At 39.5% G+C, this 23171-nt stretch overlaps 1 protein-coding gene across 1 annotated transcript; it reads left to right on the top strand.

Moving 5' to 3' along the window:
- The first annotated feature begins 7056 nt into the window (after nt 1-7056).
- arrdc1a (arrestin domain containing 1a) lies at nt 7057-18346 on the top strand. Its single transcript, XM_026320666.1, has 8 exons — nt 7057-7226; nt 9878-9988; nt 10504-10554; nt 13101-13255; nt 13685-13867; nt 14660-14836; nt 15422-15938; nt 17387-18346. The coding sequence occupies exons 1-8, from the start codon at nt 7109-7111 to the stop codon at nt 17422-17424; spliced, it is 1350 nt and encodes a 449-aa protein (XP_026176451.1). The 5' UTR covers nt 7057-7108; the 3' UTR covers nt 17425-18346.
- Nucleotides 18347-23171: the final 4825 nt, after the last annotated feature.

Genomic DNA, 23171 nt, shown 5'->3' with positions numbered 1-23171 from the left:
CTGATTCTGAAGAAAGGGAAAAATTAATCCTTTGTTTAAAATTACGGACTGCAGAGTATCTTATTAAACAGCCTGATTCCACTTTGACTATTTTTAGTGACACTTTCTATTACACATAACTAAACCAACAACAGTGGTTAGTTAGAATTAAGCACATGCTCATAGCAGAGGTTTCATCATAATATTGATTCAATGACAGCCACAAATGAATGACCTGGTGATACAGTTTATTATTTAGCTACATATGACTTGAATGGTGCAAACACTCATAATTCAGATGGTCTGATACGATTACAACATACTGAAATACACTGATTAACACAGACAATAGATCTCACTGGTTATCATTGGGGGTAATCTCTCCAGTGAGGGTCACTGTGGCTCTATCAGTCCTTTAAATTGAATCCTGTTAAAAAAACAAAACAAAACAAAAAAAAAAAACAGTAATGAATTATGGCCGATGTCTTGCTTAGCTCTGACGTCCGTTGAGGTTCACAGGTTGGAGGACCTGTCCATGTATCTCCTAGGCTAAAATGGGCTAAATCCCTGACAGTTCAATAGTCCATCTGGCAAAAAACAACTCACACAATTTAGCATATGTTTAGTGACACCTAGTGGTAGGTGTACATAAAACCACTGGAGTTTATCAAAGTGGCCATTTTGAGCAGTGACATAGCAGTGGAGAGAGGTGTTGTTACATCCACATCCTCTTTGATTTTGACCTTCATTCTGCACAGTCTGTAAGATTAGATTGTATTAGTTGTGATTATTATTTTGATGGATATATTTATTTTCACTGTGGTTGAAGCCAGCCGCATTTTCAGTCACATATAATTGTTTATATACTTACCTTACTCAGGAATGTGTGATGTCATTTGTCTAACTTTATGCTATACATTCATGCATTCATTTCTGTTTCCTTATGAATTCTTCTTTATGTGTTCTCGCTGTCTACACCATATTCTCAGTTAACACATGGTCAGGGCAGAAGACAGTGTTGCCAGTTGTTCAACAGTGGTTAATAGAAGGCCAGAAAGACAAGCAGTTTTTTTCCTGCTGTAAGATGCAAACCACTGAACCAGGGTGCCCACATATATTTTTATGAAATAATGACAAAACTAAAAGCCCCATTACATTTCACAAATTCAAACAGAACTACAAGGAGAATGTGTGGTTCAGTCCTTCGAAGGAACTTTGTTTCAGCTTGATCACCCTAATGTTTCATTCATTCATTTCTAATAATATACACAATATAATTTTAAAATTTTAATATCAATGATAAAAAGTAAACACTGTTGAGTAATGTACTTCAGTGCAAATATGAAGTACATGTTCTTCTAAATATATCACACTATATTTGAGAGCGAAAACCTGTTTTTTTACTCCACTACATTTGACAGCTAATGTTCCACTGTGGAAACTCCCAAACAGCTGTGAAGCTGTTTCCTTGTAAGACAATTCACTTCCTGTTGCAAGAATGTTGTGCTGTGTGTGTGCTGTGTAGCTCGTCTACGGATTAGCAACAGACTAGCTTTAGTCTAAACTAAACTCTTTGAACAAATCAATAACTGCTATATATTCCTGTACTAGTCAAGTCCCTTTCTATTTTGACCGTTATTTCTTGCTATTTCAAGTGCTCGTTAGCCTACCAGTTAGCTTAGATAGCTAGTAACATGGCTTCTCCCTCTCCCTCCTGCTCGGTGTGCCACATATTTAGCTATTCCTCTGCCTCCTTTAGCGATAATGATACCTGTAATAAGTGTAAGGTTCTGTTAGCCTTGGAGGCGAGGATCACTGATTTGGAAGCGCGGCTCCGCACCTTCGAACAAAAGCCAGCTAGCCTAGCCCCGTTAGCTGGTGTGGAGCCACCGAACTCAGGGTCTGTTAGCGGTCCAAGGGCAGCTCCGGAGCAGCCCGGAGAATTAGCCTGGGCGATGGTCCGACGGAAACGTACTCTTAAGCAGAAGCCCACGGCTCATCACCTGCCTGTTCACGTTTCTAATAGATTTTCCCCGCTCAGCGACACACCCGCTGAGAAACCGACTCTGATAATTGGCGATTCCATAGTCAGGAACGTGAAAATAGAGACACCAGCGACCATAGTCAAATGTTTCCTGGGGCCAGAGCGGCCGACATCGAGTCAAATCTGAAGCTGCTGGCTAAGGCTAATCGTAAATATGGGAAAATTGTTATTCACGTCGGCAGCAATGACACCCGATTACGCCAATCGGAGGTCACTAAAATTAATGTTGCGTCGGTGTGTAACTTTGCTAAATTAATGTCGGACTCCGTAGTTTTCTCTGGACCCCTCCCCAATCTGACCAGCGATGACATGTTTAGCCACATGTCGTCGTTCCGTCGCTGGCTGTCTAGGTGGTGTCCAGCAAACGATGTGGGCTTCATAGACAATTGGGCCACTTTCTGGGGAAAACCCGGTCTGGTAGCGAGAGACGGCATCCATCCCACTTTGAATGGTGCAGCTCTCATCTCTAGAAATTTGGCCAAGTTTATTAGCCTACCTAAAGTCTGACAATCCAGGGTGGGGACCGGGATGCAGAGACTCAGTCTAAAACGTCTCTCTGCATTTTCCTTATTGCTGCCAACACCCCCCTCCCCCCATAGAGATTGTGTCTGCCCCTCGAACATCTAAATCATATAAATCAGAAGTTAACAGAAGAGGAGTTATTCATAAAAACCTAATAAAAATTAAGACCACTCCTCTTATTGAACAGAAAAACAGAACAGTTAGATGTGGATTATTAAATATTAGGTCTCTTTCATCTAAATCTCTGTTAGTAAATGATTTGATAACTGATCACCAAATTGACCTACTTTATCTTACTGAAACCTGGTTACAGCAGGATGAATATGTCAGTCTGAATGAATCAACCCCCCTCAGTCATAAAATTATCATGTTCCTCGAAGCACAGGTCGAGGTGGAGGAGTAGCTGCAATCTTCCACTCAAACTTATTATTAAACTTTCATCCTCAGAACAGTTATAACTCATTTGAGAGCCTCACTCTTAGTCTCTCACATCCAACTGGAAAACACAAAAACCAGTTCTACTTGTCACTGTGTACCGTCCACCTGTCCCTTACTCAGAGTTTTTAACTGAATTTCCAGACTTCCTGTCTGATTTAGTGCTTAGTTCAGATATAGAGTATATATTATAGAGTAGGATTTTAACATTCATGTAGATGTTTAAAATTATAGTCTGGGGGCAGTCTTAGAGAGTTGAGACTTGTAACCTGAAAGTTGTGGGTTCGAGTCTCAGGACTGGCAAGAATCATCGAACCCCCAACTGCTCCCCGGGCGCCGCAGCAATGGCTGCCCACTGCTCCGGGTGTGTGTGCACTTTGGGTGGTGCAATTTCCCCATTGTGGGACTAATAAGGGTAAATAACTTAACTTGGCACTGCATTTAATTCAATTGGTTTCGCTCAAAATGTTAATAAACCCACCCACTGTTTCAATCACACCCTTGATCTTGTTCTGACCTATGGCATCGAAATTGAACATTTAATAGTTTTTCCACAAAATCCTGTTTTGTCAGATCATTCTTTAATAACTTTTGAATTTAAGATGATGGATCATGCAGCATTTGGAAGAAAGTTAGTGAATCAGAGGAGATTAGCCCCATGGTATAATTCACATATTCGTACCTTAAAGCAGCATCACAAAAGCTGGAAAGGAAGTGGCGTTCCACAAATTTAGAGGAATTGTATCTAGTCTGGAAAAACAGTCTATTAACATATAAAAAAGCTCTCTGTAAAGCCAGAACTGCATACTATTCATCACTATTAGAGGAAAATAAGAACAATCCCAGGTTTCTTTTCAGCACTGTAGCCAGGCTGACAAAAAGTCACAGCTCTGTTGAGCCCAGTGTTCCCTTAGCTCTCAGCAGTGATGAATTTATGAGTTTCTTTACAAATAAAATCACAACTATTAGAGATAAAATTCAGCAGATGCTTCCTATTGTAATGGACACCCTCAGAGACAGGAACAAGGAACATGTTTAAGGTTTTTATTTCGGTACTCACAATATCGCAGGAAACGAGGAAACAGGAATGGTGTGTCCATGGGAATGTTACTGAGAATCGACAGTGACTCGGAGTGAGGGAAGTGCCTTTATACAAGAGGGAGAGTGCAGAGGAGGTGCAGGTGAGTGACTTGGGAACAGGTGAGATGAATAGTGGTGATTGCCAGGGGGGAAACCTGGCAGAACCGTAACACCTATAGCTGCCATAAATGAATCTTCTACTACAGTAGCTCTTGAATCATCTATAGCACTCCTGTGAAAAACCTTAATTAGTTATTTTTGACCAGGGCATGTCCTTTAACTCACACTTAAAACAAATCTCTAGAACTGCCTTCTTTCACCTGCGCAATATTGCCAAAATTAGGAACATACTGTCTCAAAATGATGCAGAATAACTAGTTCATGCATTTGTTACCTCAAGGCTAGATTACTGTAACTCATTACTATCTGGATGTCCCAATATCTCCATAAAAAGCCTCCAATTAATCCAGAATGCTGCAGCCAGAGTCCTGACAGGAACTAGCAAGAGAGATCATATTTCTCCTATATTGGCTTCTCTTCATTGGCTCCCTGTAAAATATAGAATAGAATTTAAAATCCTTCTTCTCACATACAAATCCCTTCATAATCAAGCTCCTTCATACCTTAAAGACCTCATAGTACCATATAATCCCAATACAGCACTTCGCTCTCAGAGTGCAGGTCTACTTGTGGTTCCCAGAGTTTCCAAAAGTAGAATGGGAGGCAGAGCCTTTAGTTATCAATTCAATTCAATTCAATTCAATTCAATTTTATTTGTATAGCGCCAAATCACAATACAAATCATCTCAAGGCACTTTACAAAAACTAAAACTAAAAACCCAACAATTCCCTTATGAGCAAGCACTTGGCGACAGTGGAGAGGAAAAAACTCCCTTTAACGGAAGAAAAAAACCTCCAGCAGAACCGGGCTCAGTTTGGGCGGCCATCTGCCTCGACCGGTTGGGGTGAGTGGATAGAGCAGAGAGAAAAGAACAGCAACAATAAACAACAAATAGACACTGCAAGTTGGTGGGGCCAGTAACTGCACATCAGCGATAAACAGCTCCAGGACCAGGGACACCTGCAGAAGGTACAGAGAGAGAGAGAGAGAGAGGGAGGGAGAGAGCACAAACTAGGGGAGAGAGAGAGCACAAGGTTAGTAACATTCAATGGTGGAATATACATGAGGTGGGAGAGAAGGGGGGGGGGGGGGGGGGGTGGGGGGGGGGGGCTCAGTGCACCAATGGTCCTCGGGCAGTCTAGGCCTATAGCAGCATAACTAACTAAGGGATGGTTCAGGGTTGCCTGAAGCCAGCCCTAACTATATGCTTTGTCAAAGAGGAAGGTTTTAAGTCTAGCCTTAAAAGTACAGAGAGTGTCTGCCTCCTGAACCCAGGCTGAGAGCTGGTTCCACAGGAGAGGAGCTTGATAGCTAAAGGCTCTGCCTCCCATTCTGCTTTTGAGAACTCTGGGAACCACAAGTAGGCCTGCACTCTGAGAGCGAAGTGGTCTATTGGGATAATATGGTACTATGAGGTCTTTAAGGTATGAAGGAGCTTGATTATGAAGGGATTTGTATGTGAGAAGAAGGATTTTAAATTCTATTCTATATTTTACAGGGAGCCAATGAAGAGAAGCCAATATAGGAGAAATATGATCTCTCTTGCTAGTTCCTGTCAGGACTCTGGCTGCGGCATTCTGGATTAATTGGAGGCTTTTTATTAAGATATTAGGACATCCAGATAGTAATGAGTTACAGTAATCTAGCCTTGAGGAAACAAACGCATGGACTAGTTTTTCTGCATCATTTTGAGACAGGATGTTCCTAATTTTGGAAATGTTGCGCAGGTGAAAGAATGCAGTTCTAGAAATTTGTTTTATGTGTGAGTTAAAGGACATGTCAAGCTCCTCTCCTGTGGAACCAGCTCCCAGTCTGGGTTCAAGAGGCAGACACTCTCTGTACTTTTAAGGCTAGACTTAAAACCTTCCTCTTTGACAAAGCATATAGTTAGGGCTGGCTTCAGGCAACCCTGAACCATCCCTTAGTTATGCTGCTATAGGCCTAGACTGCCCGAGGACCATCGGTGCACTGAGCTCCCCTACCCTAACCCTTCCTTCCCTTCCCTTCCCTTCCCTTCCTCTCCCCCCACCTCACATGTATATTCCACCATTGAATGTCACTAACTTTGTGCTCTCTCTCTCTGTTCTCTCTGTACCTTCTGCAGGTGTCCCTGGTCCTGGAGCTGTATATTGCTGATGTGCAGTTACTGGCCCCACCAACCTTCAGTGTCCTTATACTGAGCCTGGTTCTGCTGGAGGTTTTTTCTTCATTTAAAGGGAGTTTTTCCTCTCCGTAGTTGCCAAGTGCTGCTTATAAGGGATTTGTTGGGTTTTTTGTAAAGTGCCTTGAGATGATTGAATTGTGATTTGGCGCTATATAAATAAAACTGAATTGAATTGAATTGAATTGAAAAGCTTTTATATTGATTGTAAAGATTGTATATAGGCTCCAAATCATATGGTACCATCTGTAGATGATCTATAAATATGATCAATTGTTATGGTTGAACTACTACCAGTACAACTATAACTACAACTATAAAGTGGTTAAAATTCGCTTCTTCAGCTGCAGCATAATAACACAGTAACACCTGGCAGGGACTTTTACTTCTGAAGCTTTAAACTGGGAGCTTACAGGTGATATATGTTTTTAAGACAATCTAATTAAATCAAATAAAATGAATCCAACCTTTTATTTACTTATTTATATATTTTTAGGGTCACCAATCATGTTTTTGTACTGTGGGAGGAAACTGGAGTACTTGGATTAAATCCACGCAGGCACAGGGAGAACATGCAAACCCCACACAGAAAGGCCCCTGCAGTGTTTCGAACCAGGAACCTTCTTTTTGTGAGGCAACATGATCTGCAGTAGCATGTTGTCATTTTGAGCAGGTCAATGATGTCACCTGAATGGGCGGTGCCAGAGAGTCAGAAGACTCTTGATCTCACAGGTGAGTTCAGTGTAGCTGCTGATCGGCGGAGGACATGGGGAAACTTCAGGCGTTTGCGATCACGTTTGACAATGACAAAGAGATGTACAGTCCGGGCGACTCTGTCACTGGGATCGTAAAAATCAAACTGGATCAGGCGCTGCAGTGTAAAGGTAAGAGTTCGCTGATAATGCGGTTGTTCGGCTAAGGTTGGCTCACCTGCCTGGGAAACATCCCTGTGGTCAAACAAGGAAGTGAGGGATTTATACAAGACTGAAGGGGGTTCACTTAGGCCCGCACACAACGATTTCACTGTGGGAGTAACCTGTTCTGTTTGAAAATTACTTGGGGGTTAGTGTCATAGTCTGTAGATTTTGAAATCCTGAATTTCCCTTACTAAAGGATTAGTAAAGCTTATCAGTCTGTGTGGCAGTAGCGGTTTTAAATGGACGTTTAATGACATTGTCAGTCGTACAGAAGCGGTGGAGCAGCATGAAGTGCAGCTGTTGTTCCACGTAACACTGGTTTTAGGCCTCGGTGACAATTTTAATGTGACCTCATGGAAAATTTGGGCGTTGTTCGTTCTTTCTTTAACCATAGTCACAGGGACCTAACCAAGATTTCTTTAAACACTGAGGCCTTGAGTCCAACACCCCCCATCCCTCCAAGCAATCTTTGGCCTCACGTCATGCCCTTTGTGTATTACACTGTCGACAGGTGCAGCTTCTGCTTTGATTTGTGAAAGTGACTAGTGACATCTATTAACACGACGTCACTTTTTGATCAACATTTCAGTAGAAAGTGAGGTTGCAGCTAACAGACACTTCTACTATTAAGTATTCAGCTGATTAATAGTAATTTCTGTAGGACCAAATCATGCCACCATGCTGTATTTCTTGTGTTGCAGCAGATCAACCATACAGAATCAAATTAGAACTTTACAATTAGAACAAATGTGATGTAATACAATGAAAAGAGCAGATGTTAACATCTGGAAACCTGGATCCATCAAACTTTTTTGCTTGAAAATGACTACTTATTAAACAGTCTTCAGTTAATACTGATTAACAAAGTGTTGACAACTGCATTGCCAATTTGTCAACCATGTATTTCAAACAAAGTGTGTGAATAAGAAATATATTGAGCAAATAGTGTTTCAACAAAAAATTCATTTCCAGTGTTCTTGTTTGTGTACCAAATGAAAGGATGACAGTAATGCTTCAGTTTTTATTACATACTGAAAACTCTTAACACTACTGAATATTTCATTTAAATTAGGTATTCAGAAACATAGTGGGGCTGCTCACCAGAAGTTGTCTTTCTAAGTTTACGCTACTGACAGTAACCTGTGTTTAAGTGTTGCCATCTGAGTTTTGGACTTATCTTAAAATGATTGACAGACTTGAACTCTTAAGTGCAAAAATTCAAATTTTTTAAATGCGATAACTTGATATGACCTTTTGAAATTAAATGTTCATCCTTTCAATTTCTTGTTCCCGTCATACTACTACTCTGTCACAATCTGACTTCAGAGAACTTTAGCTCTAAAATGAATGACAGCCATGGTAAAACACTGCCTTGTTTATCACTTAGCTTATAAGGATGACAGACTGATAAAAAGAAACCTGGAAATTATAAAGCAAGTGAAAGGCATTTCGGAACACTTTATCCAAATGTTCTTTGTTTTGATGTCAGTGATTCAATTGTGAAAAATTGTCTAAAGGAGCCTTAAAGACCCAGTACGATTTTCCCCAGATATTAAATGACGTTTGTTCTTAAGATCATTCCGAGTGTTTTCTCTGTCCGTAAGCTTGCTGAGGGCAGCTTTGTGTGTTTGGGAGTTTCTGTTTGAATACTTGCAGAGCCTCCAGTCTGTTGACATTCCTCTTCAGGTAGAGCTGGTCAGACTGTCAGCTTCACAGGAAACTAACTCTCTGCAGGCATTAGTTTGAATCACTGATGGTTCATGAAATGGGTTGGACCCTGTGATAAGAGACACATTACAGTGCAAATATTGTCTTTAAAATCAGATGTGGTTCAGTCATGGCAGTGTAACACAGGCACATAACACATATAATTACTAAAGGACTGATGGGAAATGAAATTTGAATCTTTGCTTTTAAAGAGCTTCTCAACTGAATCGTGTTACATATGTATATTTTTATAGCAATTTTTGTCGGTCTGGGTTCATTCCAGATTTGGGCCCATCTTTGCCAGTGAAAGGAAATCTTGACACTACTGCTCCTCGCTCCAGTTTTCTTTTGTGACAGCAGTTTGTGTTTGGCTCTTTTCATTTTTTTACATGATTACATGCTGCAGTGATTTTACAGAAACCATTGTCTATTGATAGCCTCCACTTCAAAATAGCATGCCTAATACACCAATCCATAACTCTCAAATTCACTTTTCATTGTGAAATGATACAGATGAAACTAATTTTTGCTCCCAAAACAGAAATAAAATCCTCCTCATCATAAAAAATTGCTTGTTGTGAACAGCACAAAGCAGGGTGCTGTTACCTGTTTAAAAAAGTTGTAGTTATTCTAGTGGAATGAATGATGATGCTTTGCTACTTTATAGTATGGCCAGTTTGAGTGTAGTTTTGTTGAGAACAAGCTCATCTGTTGTATTTAGACAATACATCCTTCAGTCACATAACTGCAAGAACCCTAGGTTTCACATTACTAATAAGCATCTCTTCCCTTCCTGCTCATACCAGGAAGCATCATTTTTTGGTAAGTTATGGTCATAGTTATGATTATCATGCTGCAGCTGTTGAGATATGCCTGTGTTTCTATAAGCTACACTGTCTCTGTATCTACAGCCATCAAAGTCAACTGCAATGGCTTTTGCGGCATCACCAGTAAAGTAAATGACACGGCATGGACGTTGGAGGAACAGTATTTCAACAGTACAGTCTCTGTCACAGACAAAGGTATGTAGTCAGATATATAAAATATTAACTGTGAAACTGATCAAAAGGGTTAGCTCTATTGTCTATTGACAGAGTTAACGGACTGTAAATACTTACTTGTGTGTTGGTTCACCACAGGAAATGTTACTATATGCAAAGTCAAAACAGCCCTGTATGGAACAGTTTTGGCAGGCAAATTTTGTAACATCCATCCATTGTCTATAGCACTTATCCTGTAGAGGTTTGCTGGGGGGCTGGATCCGATCCCAGCTGGCATTAGGTGAGAGGTGGGGTAACCCCTGGACAGATATCCTATTGTCTATCACAGGGCTAAATTTTGAATGTAAAGTATTTTGTTTTTCTCCACATCTTGGAGAATTATTGTGATATGGTGACAATAATTCAACACAGGGAAGGTTTTTTTCTTGTAGATACTGCACACAGCCCTGAGGCATATATGCCTGGTAGGAAGCAGCAGGGCAGTTGTTACTGTCTCCACTGATGGATGTTATCTGTGCTCTCTGTGTCCCATACAGGAACCCTGAAACAGGGAGAACATACCTTTCCCTTCAAGTTTCTCCTACCAGGTAGGACTGTGGAGTTATGGAATGAATACTTGTTGCTGCACATTGTTTCCTGTTTATGTGTGTGTTTGGCCCTGGTATTTCATAACCTTGCAAACATGTCCTGGCATGTTCGTATTGGCCTTAATTCTGTTATGGTTCAGCAGCAACGAGGATAGGAATCTTATCCTACAATTTACTGGGGGATATGAGTTTTGTGTCAAACATTGTGCTGATTTCTAGTATTTGTTTGAACAAGCCCAGGTAGAACTTTTAGATTTTAGATGAACATTTAAATTGCAACTGGCAGCAATTACTGCCACTCTAATCCAAATGTACAATGCATGATGTGAAAGGGGTCGCTCGTGTTGAAGAGCTTACAGAGAATGGTAAGCTCTGCTGTTCCATTCAACACCTCAGCACTTTGTAGCCATTTTTAGCTCATTTGATTTTACAGCCTACAACCTTACATTTAATTAGATTTTTCTGCTCACTGCTCTCATTAGCAGCAGCAGGCAGCGGTTTGTATCACAAAAGGCTGTGATCAATCTACTGTGCTGAGTGGCAATAGCACATAGACACAGTTAGAGACTAGTTGGTGAACACAGCAAATCGTTTAGCAGCTAAGGAGCCTTTTTTTTTTCTCGGTAGTTGGAGACCAAAATAGACCAGAAAGGAGAGTCAGTCAATCAACTTCATCATATGGAAACAAACTCCAACTCCAGCCACTACTTTTAGTGAATACAGTGTTAATAATTGAAAACAAATATCACCATAGTTGTATCAGACCTTCTGCTATTCAGTTCCAATGGGAATCTTAGGACATAATCCCACTGTCTCTACATCAAGTCGGTGGCACTGCCTGGTAACACTTTTGCAGACTGGAACATTGATATTTTAGAGATACAGAATAAGAACAGTTTGAAATAGAAGAGGGTGGAATCACCACTGCAGAGACACCAAAGCCCATGGTTTTGAGATGCAGCTGATGAAATCACATTGTCACTGTGTAAAAACAACAAACACACTATTTAACTCCATAATCCATATATTCCTGTCATTTCCAGAGGTGATGGTGAGTGTTGGTGGTGTTAGAAGTTTCTCAAATGTGTGTAAGAAACCTGTGTAAGAAGGTTGATCCAGTGATTGATAGAATATGTATTGTTTTTTTTTGTTTGTTTTTTAAAAAAAATGTATTTAGTTTTATTATTTCAAGTATAAAAAGATTTTCTGGGCAATAGCGAAGTGAGGAGTGGGTTTCTATAATTAGATGGGACACTGTTACTTTGTGCAAAATGACCAAGCTGACAGATGGACATGGGGGTTACTACAATTCAGGATAGTAGACATAATATATGGTTGACATAACTGGTTGACAAGTCCAAGTGGCGTTGAAGTAAACATCAGTGTTACCCAGTGTGCATTGTGAATAGGTGTCAGTGTCAGTTAATGAGAATATGTCATTACCGATTTCAGTCCGGAAGTCAGGGTTGGGGTGGATACCGAAATCATTTCAATATAGGTTTAGAGTGTGGATATAATTTTGTTTGTTTTTGTTTGAAGTTTTCATTATTTCTTCAGAAATATTGTATGCTGTAGTGGGGTGTTGACCTTTTGTGCGGGAAGTGGTGTACCCATTTTGTGCATATGCAACAGTTAGAAATGACAGCCCTGATGTCCACTGAGCAATGTCAGCAGTCTGTCCCCTGCAGTCTGTGAGAGCACTGCCGGATGATGTCAAAACATGTTGGAACACCTAAAATAATCATAAAAGCATGAGTTTGTTGTTCTGATATGTTGAGATATTTAATTGTGACATATTACGACCATGTTTCAAATAGTTGGTGTAAAAATAGAAATCATCACAAAAATGAATTGTCTAAACACAGTGAGACAGTTAAGATCAGGGAAAAACATCTTTGTGTTTTATGGTAATGAGATGCAATAGCTTGTGATGTCAAAATAGGTCACTTGAAGACCCGACCACTTAAAGTTCAGTACACAAGAGTTTTTATTCTAGATTGTACACATTTTTGTTGCAGTCCTAATTAGAGAACAGTACATTGTCACTCACATCTTGTCTACACATTGTTGCCAATCCATTGGTAGACACAGCCAGAGCTTGTGTTTAACCTTTATCAGGCCACTTGTCTGCCGGGTTAACGTCTGCAGGTGAAGAGAAACATCACTGAAACTCTAAACCAACCCAACCGGTCTTTTCACTGTTGTCATTTGAACCATGTGTGAGTGTTCAGCCCTAGAGTGCTCATATAAGGACACGGTCTGGAATCTTGTTTTTCTGTTAACATTAAAAGTCAGAAAGTTAACTGCCCATTTGTTTTCAGAGGTTATGGAATTTTGTCTGCTACAAGCATTATGTGATTATGACGTAAAATGGCAAAATTACCCTCCATATTCTGTTGCACAGTTATTAAAGTTAGATAGCGGCAACTCAAGTGTTAAAACCCAGTGTAAAAGGTACTGTGTAATGACCACATTTTAACAACTTGAATCTTTCATACTGTATTAACTGTTATAAATCTGATACGTATTTGACTTCTTTCCCACAGCCTCTGCTCCGACATCGTTTCAGGGCAACTATGGTAGGATCATTTACAGAGTGAGGGCTTTTATTGACACGCCACGATTTGCCAAGAACTACAACACAGAGAAACCTTTCTACCTGCTAGGCCTTTTAAACTTGAATGAAGTGCCAGACATATGGGTGAGCCATGATCAGATATGTGTGCATATGATCGGTGCTTGACTGGTTAGATTAATACATGAGGTTTGTGTTAGTCCTAAGAGTACAAAAACATATCTACCAACATTGTATCTTGTTAATTTAATTTCTACACTCAGTATATGAAATCCACAACTAGCAGTGTTTGCTTGAGAGCAGTTTCACAGAGACAATTTAGACTGCACTATAGTGTTACACTGGTCCAACTTTAACTTTTAGATTAGTCTAATGCAAGTTAGACATTTTCAGTGATGAATTCCATCACGGCACAATTCATAAATTGATATGGATGAAAATTTAACTGGGGGTGTAAAGTTCTATATGTTAATGTGCAAATGTGGTGTGCTTGTTGTTGATCAATGTCAGGTTTGATGAATCCATGGTGTTATGATACTGTCCTTATCCATGTAGGGACCCTGTTCATCTGCAGTGACCCAGCAATTCACCTACATGCTGATGAAAACAGGCACAGTGGTCCTTAAGGCCCAGACGGACATGAAAGGTTACACACCAGGTCAGATCATCCAGGTGACAACCAGCATTCACAACCAGTCTGGGAAAACCACAGGCAACATGGCAGCCAGTCTGATGCAGGTAAACATTTTTTTTCAGCTCCGGCCACACCTGCAAAGAACAGGTGGTCAGGCTGACAGACTAAACTAACTAACTAAACTTTTTCTGTTGCTGATTTGTCTTTGAGTGTTTTACCTTTTTGACACAGAATTCTTCTGCAGAAGACAGTCTTTTCTGTCATTTATCATCCATTTTAATCATCTTTCAAAATGAGTGATAAAATAATATTACAGTTTGTTAAAGGCCTTGACTCTCATGGGTAGACAGGATAAACATAGATAGGTAAGTGTAAAAAAATCAAATGAGTTGGCCAGAAAACTGATGTTTTGGACCCTGATTACCAGCAGCAGACAGCTGTTTCCAGTAAAAAAGCTCTTAGAAATCCACTTTGTGCTCCCGACCCAGCACCAAATGGCAGAAAGACAAACTTAAAAGATAGCTGGAAGTGTAGTGAAGCTTTTAGCAGCTGAAGAGCAAGATAATTTTTCTCCGGAGTTGGTAAAGAGAGATAAAACAAGACTGAATATTGGAGTTACGAGGAGTAGTCAGAAACACGACATTACATAAATTATATAAACTCTTTATTTTATTTTATCTTCTATTTTTTTTATTTTATTTTATACTTTTATTTAGAGGTTTTTCGACTGCATCCAAGTAGCCAAAACATTTTTTAAGATCATCAGGGTAAAAAAACACAAAAAAAAAACACTTTCATAAACAGGACATTAGTCAACAAATTGGTAGAGTAATAAATGCTCCCTAGTACCATGTACTGAAGTCAGTCTTTGACTCATTGTCCATATGTGTTTTCAGATAGTGACCTATGAGACCAAAAGGCCCACCTATGATCTAAGGACAGTAGCAGAGGTGGAGGGAGGTGTGGTGAAGGCTGGCAAGGAGGTGGAGTGGAAGGAGCAGATCATTGTTCCACCTCTTCCACAGTCGTCCCTTGCTGGCTGTGATCTTATAAAGATTGACTATTATGTTAAAGTAAGATATGTTCATTCTGTGTTACTGTTATCATTAGCTTGGCATGTAAGTCCTTCTGTAAAAGTGGTGGAGGCTGTACATGCTTGTGTAAGAGCCCAGGTTACATTTCTGACAAACAGCATTATCACAACAATGGAAAGATTGGTATAAAGGTAAATATGCCGAGATTAAGCTTCTTGTTGTTCTTGTAATTTAAAATGTATTAATTGAATTCTCACACAAGTGAAAAAAATCATTTTAAATCAACAAATTTACACTTTGAATAGTCTAATATGAGGTTGTAGAGATTCATAGTCCAAAACAGGTTAGAAGACATAACCACAGTAATATTCAGGTCATTCACTTCCTACAGTAGATTTTGAATGTTCTTCATAAATGATGAAATGAATAAATACGTAAATTTAATGGAGCATTGCTCAGATTGGCTACACTGAAATGTACTTTATTATGAGTTGTGGATTCTGAAGTTTACAGTATCTACTAGAAAGCAATGCATAGAGAATCAAACACATGGTGAGGCTGGGGGTACAAACTCTATTCCTTCAATAGATTTAACTAACATTATATTTTCCTCTGATAAATCAGGTCAGCCTAAAGTCTCCAGATGTCCAGTTGACGTTACCCATCCAAATTGGGAATGTCTCACTAGACCAAAAGCTGCAGCATTCCAAAACTGCAGCTCCTCCCTCTGCTGCTGCAACTGAAGATACTCCAGCCCCTGCCCCTGACACCTCCACCTCTGCCACCATCCCCACACTCCCCCCTCGCCCTGCCCCAAAACCTGCCCCCCGGCCTGCCCCTCGCTCCAGGATGTCCTCATATAACTCCCCCAGTGCTCCTCCTGCAGACTACTGTGAGGGTGCAGAGGGTGGGACTCCGATGAATGATGGCCTCCCCAACAAGCGCCAGTCTCAACTAGTGTCCCCTAATGCTTTTAGCTATGCTCCAGGCCTCTTTTTCCCCCAGAACCAGCAACACAATGGATCTGGCCCTGTAACCAGTGGGTCCACAGGGACCACAACACCTTATCCTACCAGCAATGGTGGTACTTCAGCAGCACTTATCCTGCCTCCTGAATACGGCCTCTCTTCTTATCCACATGGTCAGCTGCCACACACTCATTCTGTACCATCCATACTCTGCTAAACATCAGAGATCATCTAGATCTGTTTTGCGCTTAAGCTTTGACATAACATTGTTACCACTTTATTGTCAAAAGTCTGAGTATTATTACATATATTATGTCTACTACCAATCAAAGGTCTTTCAACAACCCCATTTTTCAGGTTTTATTGGAATATAAGTAATTCAGGTCTAGTGAATAACCTGAAATTGTACAAAGGTAAGCAGTAAATTGCCAGAGGTGGGGAAAAGTTTAGGTTACGAAACTGAAAAACATTGTACATTTCAGACTTTGTTGATGACTCTGTCTGTATGAAAGCTGCACTACACCCTCTTAAGGAATATTTTGACAGTACTCTTCTGCAGCAAGTATTATATCGCTCTTATAATGGTGAGAAAAAGGCAATTAACAAAGCAAGACAAACAGGCCATCATAACCCTTAGAAGTGTAGATGTTTCCTTTAGTGAAATTGCAAGCAAAGCCATGGTGTCAGTGAGCATAGTCTCCAGACTTAAACGCCATTGAGCTGGTTTGGGATGAGCTGGACAGAAGGGTGAAAGCAAAGCAACCTACAAGTGCAAAACATTTGTGCAAACTTCTTTAGCTTTGGTTAATTTGAAAGAGCTTTCTGGGTAATATTTGATAGCTGTTGTAGAGAGAATACCACTAGTGTGTCCAGCTGTTATACAGTTGTGGTCACCAATCTAAATACCCCTGGCACAATTTGAGAAATATTGACCAGTGTTGAAATGTACAAATAATCAAAGAGAAAGCATTTCTTTATGAAAGAAAAAGTAAAGAGTAATTGTAGTTGTCATCAGGATTTTAAAAAAGGCAGACACAGGTTCTGCATGTTAAGTTATATTTTGCAAAAAATGGCCAATATTTCTCAAATTGTGCCAGTCAGGGGTATGCAAAAGGTGGCTACTTTGACTCAAAAATGTAGATTAAATTTTGTTAAAATTATTCCAGTATATTTTCCATGCAATGTACAATTGCTTATTTGTTCAGTGCTTTAATTTCAAAGTAGGACTAAACTGTTTAAATTTCAATAGAAAATGGAAAATGTTCTCAAACATTTGATCAGTAGTGTACATATGCTGATATTTCAGAAATTATTAGACCAAAAAGAAACTAGCAGTGCATCAAAAATGCAGATAGCCTATATGCTTCTTGACTGTTGAAGCTTTGTGTAGTATGAAATGAATACTCACTGACATTACTGCTGAAAAAGATAGCAAAAGCATAATTTTAAATAAAAATAAAGTAGCTTTTAATATTTCTAATTACAGTTAATGTTCTCCTACAACCATGCTAAAATTGAAGAAAGATACAGTCATAAAGCAGAGAGTTAAGTAATTCTCCTACTTGACATCATGTGTGGAAAGTGTTTGTGTACTAACCAGGTCTGATGGGCTCTGTTACAGAGGCGCCTCCTTCTTATCATGAGAGCTGCAACACATGAAGTGGAAGAAAAGCCAGGAACATCCCACCTGGATGATGTTGCTGACATCAAAACCAAAAAAACATCAAACAAAAAAAACAAACCAGCTACAACCAATCAACACTGTATTTAAAATTAATGGTCTTTGCTTGTTTTTAGGACTTTGAATCAAAGGAGAGAAACAGGGAATATGGAAGAATTTTATTGTCTCATACTACAAAAGTAACAGAAGTCAACTTTTAAGTTGAGGCTTATTTAGAAATTAATGGCATCTGTGATGTCGAGTTTGAAAGTTTTGTTTGTGACAACCTGCACAAAACACCTATCTTATTCAGTCTAATATCTTCATATATTAAAATGGCAAAGAAAAAAAGAACCTAAAGGATTTTTTTTTATTGGAAACAGTTGAAATCATACATATACATTGAATGTTTGACTGGAGGAAAGATGTTTTGGGAAAGACCTGTTCTCTATTTGCCTTTGATCAGTTATAGGCTTTTTTTTTTTTTTTCAATTATAATGAACAATATGATATTGCAGTTGCAAGTTGTCTTAACTTTATAAGAAGATAATGCATGATTCAGTTCAGCATCTTATTTCTGGCAGGTTTGAATGTTTATTACATATCCTTGAACTGTGTCTTCACATTTTCAGCCTTTCTTTCAGAAATGGTACACTATATTCTTCTTCCCCTGCTGAATATGTCAAGGTTGCGTTCATACCTTAAATTACGTGAATGTCTGATTTAACAGTTGCACAATAATGCAAAGCACTGTAACTGCTGTAGAGGTTTATTGGGGCATTCGTAATCATAATTTTATTATATTTCTTGATCAAGCTGAACCCCTCATACATGCAAAACATATTTATTTATAGTTTTGAGTGTTTTCCATCTACTGTCTGGATTCTAATACATTTTTAATAAATTTGTTTTTTTTGGTTTCGATTTTTATTTCATTAGTTTCCAGGGGGTCTTGTAAAATTGTAGGATCCTTACTAAACGTGCCCAAAAGCCGAAAATTATTTGTAAAACCATTGGTGTGCAAATTGTTCCCCATACAGTGGGTAGGGAAAGTTTTCAGACCCCTTTAAATTTTTCACTCTTTGTGTCATTGCAGCCATTTGCCAAAATCAAAAAAGTTCATTTTATTTCTCATTAATGTACACTCAGCACCCCATCTTGACAGAAAAAAACAGAAATGTAGACATTTTTGCAAATTTATTAAAAAAGAAAAACTGAAATATCACATGGTCATAAGTATTCAGACCCTTTGCAGTGACACTCATATTTAACTCACATGCTGTCCATTTCTTCTGATCCTCCTTGAGATGGTTCTGCTCCTTCATTGGAGTCCAGCTGTGTTTGCATCATGTTGTGGGGGTGTTTTTCAGCTGCAGGGACAGGACGACTGGTTGCAATTGAAGGAAAGATGAATGCGGCCAAGTACAGAGATATCCTGGAAGAAAACCTCTTCCAGAGTGCTCAGGACCTCAGACTGGGCCGAAGGTTCACCTTTCAACAGGACAATGACCCTAAGCACACAGCTAAAATAACAAAGCAGTGGCTTCGGAACAACTCTGTGACCGTTCTTGACTGGCCCAGCCAGAGCCCTGACCTAAACCCAACTGAGCATCTCTGGAGAGACCTGAAAATGGCTGTCCACCAACGTTCACCATCCAACCTGACAGAACTGGAGAGGATCTGCAAGGAAGAATGGCAGAGGATCCCCAAATCCAGGTGTGAAAAACTTGTTGCATCATTCCCAAGAAGACTCATGGCTGTACTAGCTCAAAAGGGTGCTTCTACTCAATACTGAGCACAGGGTCTGAATACTTATGACCATGTGATATTTCAGTTTTTCTTTTTTAATAAATTTGCAAAAATTTCTACATTTCTGTTTTTTTCTGTCAAGATGGGGTGCTGAGTGTACATTAATGAGAAATAAAATGAACTTTTTTGATTTTGGCAAATGGCTGCAATGACACAGAGTGAAAAATTTAAAGGGGTCTGAATACTTTCCGTACACACTGTATGTACATGAATCAGCCTCATATCCCACCCTGTACGTGCACATTTTAACCACAAATGGTCAATGCACAGCACCTCGTGAATGTTGATCCTCATATGAATTGGCCTGGCATGCTTTCGTTGTTTTGTTATGGTGAATCATGGTGATGGGAGAATAGAGCAAAGAGTGTCAATTTCTCAGACACTGACACTGAAGACACCTGTAAGAACGATGCCAAAGAAAACGTTATTTGGTGGCCACAGCAGCAGGATCACTAATAAAAAGAAGCAATATGAGTGAAAGCATGCTGTTGCTTCTGTTTTATTGTCATTGGCTGAGCTTTCTACTCCCATTACCAACAATTTGAAGACCAAAGTTTAACATGCAAACACACGTTTCTTCATGCTGCTGTTGTGCCAGAAAGTGATTCCAGTCTGCAAGAGCATGCACAGCCTGTTAAAAGTGTAGGTGGCCCAGTTTTCCTCAGCATACAACTGATTTTGTTGGAATCAAACTGTAATAAAGTTAGAAAATAGACACTGCGAGCGTCCCCATGGTAGTAACTACAAAGATATATATGTCTTTGCAAAACTTTGCACTTTTGTGAAAATTGTAACCCTAATTGTAGCCAAGGGAAGTGGTAGTTCAGTATGCATTATTCCGTTGTAGCTCCTGGATGTGGATCATAAAGAGTACATTGATCAGATGTAAAATTTGACTGTGGCAGATGTTGAGTAAATTTTTTTTCAGTTATGAATAAAACACCTAGAGTGAAAGTAGGTTGTGTGCCATTGCACAGACAGTTTAAGCATTGCGTTTACATTCTCAATACATCCTGTTTTATTTGGACACTAAATTTTGGGTGAGATATAAAATAAATAAAATAACCCTCTTTAAAATTTTGTGATGTAGACTATAAACCATCCAGTATCTTTTTATCAGTTTAAGTAGCTCCAATCTGCCTGTTTTGTTAGGAGCAGCATTATGATTAGGAAAGATAACAAGGATGTAGATAATACAAATAATATGAGTTTAATAGTTCCAAAATTTTACAATATATGATATATATATATGATTAAGTATTTAAGGAACATATTTAGAGTTGTAGAGTTACACAAAGGTGGGGGTGTTAATGCGTCCTGTGTTGCAGCAGTTGGGCCATCTCCTCCTGCACTCCTGAAGTGGATTATATGATATGATCGTGAGATAACACTGACATTTAATTTTCTACTGTTTGGCTTAATTTCCCCATCTCACCATCTGTCGCTATATTCCTCGTCTCCAAGATGAGCCTACGCATGGCTCAAAGTCTGTGTACAGGAACGCACATTCTCCGGTCAAGTTTGTTTGTTATAGATCACAAATTGTGTGTGTAAAGTAGGGCTGGCCTGTGGGGTTGTGGGACCCTATAGGCGAGACCATGAAAATGAGCCTCACTGGTGAAACGTGACAATAAAAAACGCAAAAATGACAATTTACTGTCATGTGTTGGGGTTATAATTAAACTGATTCGCCCACTCTGGTACTCGGGTGAAAACAAAAGACTTTATTTTAAACAAGAACTAGAACAAAGCATGAAAAACCAGAAACAAGAACGCAGGAAACTAGTGGAACACAAGGGCGTGGGAATCTGAACACAGCACATGAACTACGGGGACAGGACATGAACATGAACACAGGGGAGACAGGACAGGAGGATCTGGGTCACACACACTCAGGGAGACGCACCAGACTACACAGGGAACATGAACAGGAGATACAGGGACACAGGGAAACAGAGTAAAGCAGGGCTACTTAACGGAAAACAAGGTATTTAGTCGAGGCAGGGGACTGTGGTTCTTTCTTGGCAAGCTGTGCAGAAATGAAATCAGATAACCAGGCAACCAAACTATGAATGAATTGAGGCATATAAACCAAGGGACCAAACAAGGCACAGGTGAAAACAATTAACCAACTGGGTCAAAGTAAAGTGAAACAAAATCAAACAAAACCAGTTCCTGTCATGATCCTTCAAAACAAAGGTACGAAACAGGAAGTCACAGAAATGCGGATCATGACATTTACATATTTAAGTGTAGAAATGTTTATTAAGTGCAACATATTCAATATAACATTGTTATAATGCAACAAGTGTAACAGAACTAAAATATGTATGTAAACAGAAAATGGCAAAAAGATAAAATATAAATAAAATAAATTAAAATTGAATATAAAAATGAATTAAATTTAAACAAAAATGCAGCAGAACCTTAAATTTTTATTTTGGATGACTTTTTTGCTGCTGTCATTGATGCATCATCATATTTTAGCTCCTCACACATTTCATAGTTTATGCTGAGAATAGGAAGTCCAGTTAAGTGCTCCTAGTCCATGGTGAATTGCAGGTAGGTTTTGATCAATGTAAGCCTTAAAAAGCTTCTTTCTACACTAGCTACTGCAACAGGTAAGGTCAATCCAATTTAAAAATCTGTCCAGAGACTGGGGAAAACCTCAGTCCAATGCTGGGAGTGAATAAATGACAATATGATGTGGCTTCTACATTCATGGCATCACAAATGTCCTTGGAGGTTGCTTGAGCTGCTGCAAAACCAGAGACTCTGTAGTCAGTAAGGAACCTTTGTGTTTTGTTGAGCAGATCAATAGTTACGTCTAACTGCATATCAGGAGACTGCATAAGCTTGCTTACATGCTGGACAAAAGAAGGAATGTCATACCACACCACAGAGCAAATGGAGAAGTGAAATGAGCCCACTTCCTCTGCCAAAGACTGAGCTTCAATTCTGGTGTTTCCATAACTGGTCTTGTCCCTCATTCCAGGAGAGCCTCTTTTACTTCTGCAGCCTGATAATGTAGAGCCTCTGTATTTTTAATCCTGCTCTCCCACCTTGCTTTTGCCCATCCCTTTACACTGATCTCCACATGTTTATTTAAGTATTGTCCATCTTTGAAAAAGGCAGTAGACTTTTTGGAGGTATCCAAAATAATTACTTGCATCCAAAGAGGCTTTGGCTGCTTCAGTCAGAACTAAATTTAGTGTATGTGCACCACATGGCACAAAGAAGGCACATGGATTCTTATCCAGCAGCCTTGCCTGGACAACCCTGTCCTTGCCTCTCATATTTGCGCCGTTGTCATAACCTTGACCTCTGCAATCATCAAATGAAAGATTGTGTTCTTCCAGCTTTTCAAGTATTAGCTCTGATAATCTTTCACCAGTGGTTGCTTCAGCTACAAGAAATATTCCTTGATTGTCATTGAAAGTGACTGTTTATATGACAACAGACATTTGCTCTTGGTGGCTTACATCACCGGTGCAATCCAGAATGACTGAATAGTATTTGGCAGCTTTAATTTCTGCCACTACTTTGCCACTCATTGCTGCAATAAGCTCATTCTGAATTGTCTTCCTCTGGTAATGTGGCTGGTTGCCAGCAGCACATTGTACTCTTGCAATATGTTGCTGCATTACAGGATCACGAAGTTGCACCTGTTTAGTTGATACAGTGTGTCACTTGATACTCTTAATGCCAGGTTTTTGCATGCAAGCGACTGAATGATGGCTACTAAACGGGAAAGAACGTCTCTCAACGTCTTTACTCAACCTCTAGTAGTGACATTTCTTGCATATCTATAGTTTTCTCTTTTTGGAGACAAATCTCTAACTTCTTCCATGGTGCCCAATATTTGGTGGGGTCAGGAGAGATCTCATGGATGTTTAAATAAGATGGTGCATTTTTCCAGTCATTTACTCCTCTTCTG

This window comes from Mastacembelus armatus, chromosome 9, assembly GCF_900324485.2.
Source record: "Mastacembelus armatus chromosome 9, fMasArm1.2, whole genome shotgun sequence".
NCBI classification, from domain to species: domain Eukaryota; kingdom Metazoa; phylum Chordata; class Actinopteri; order Synbranchiformes; family Mastacembelidae; genus Mastacembelus; species Mastacembelus armatus.
This window is presented reverse-complemented; position numbering and strand designations above follow the sequence as displayed.

Excerpts from the sequence above, each read along its gene's own strand:
- arrdc1a (XM_026320666.1), top strand. The coding sequence starts at position 7,109 with ATGGGGAAACTTCAGGCGTTTGCGATCACGTTTGACAATGACAAAGAG. Across the intron at positions 13,256-13,684 it reads ATGAAGTGCCAGACATATGG|GGACCCTGTTCATCTGCAGT; the intron begins GTGAGCCATGAT and ends TTATCCATGTAG. Across the intron at positions 15,939-17,386 it reads CCTCTCTTCTTATCCACATG|AGGCGCCTCCTTCTTATCAT; the intron begins GTCAGCTGCCAC and ends GCTCTGTTACAG.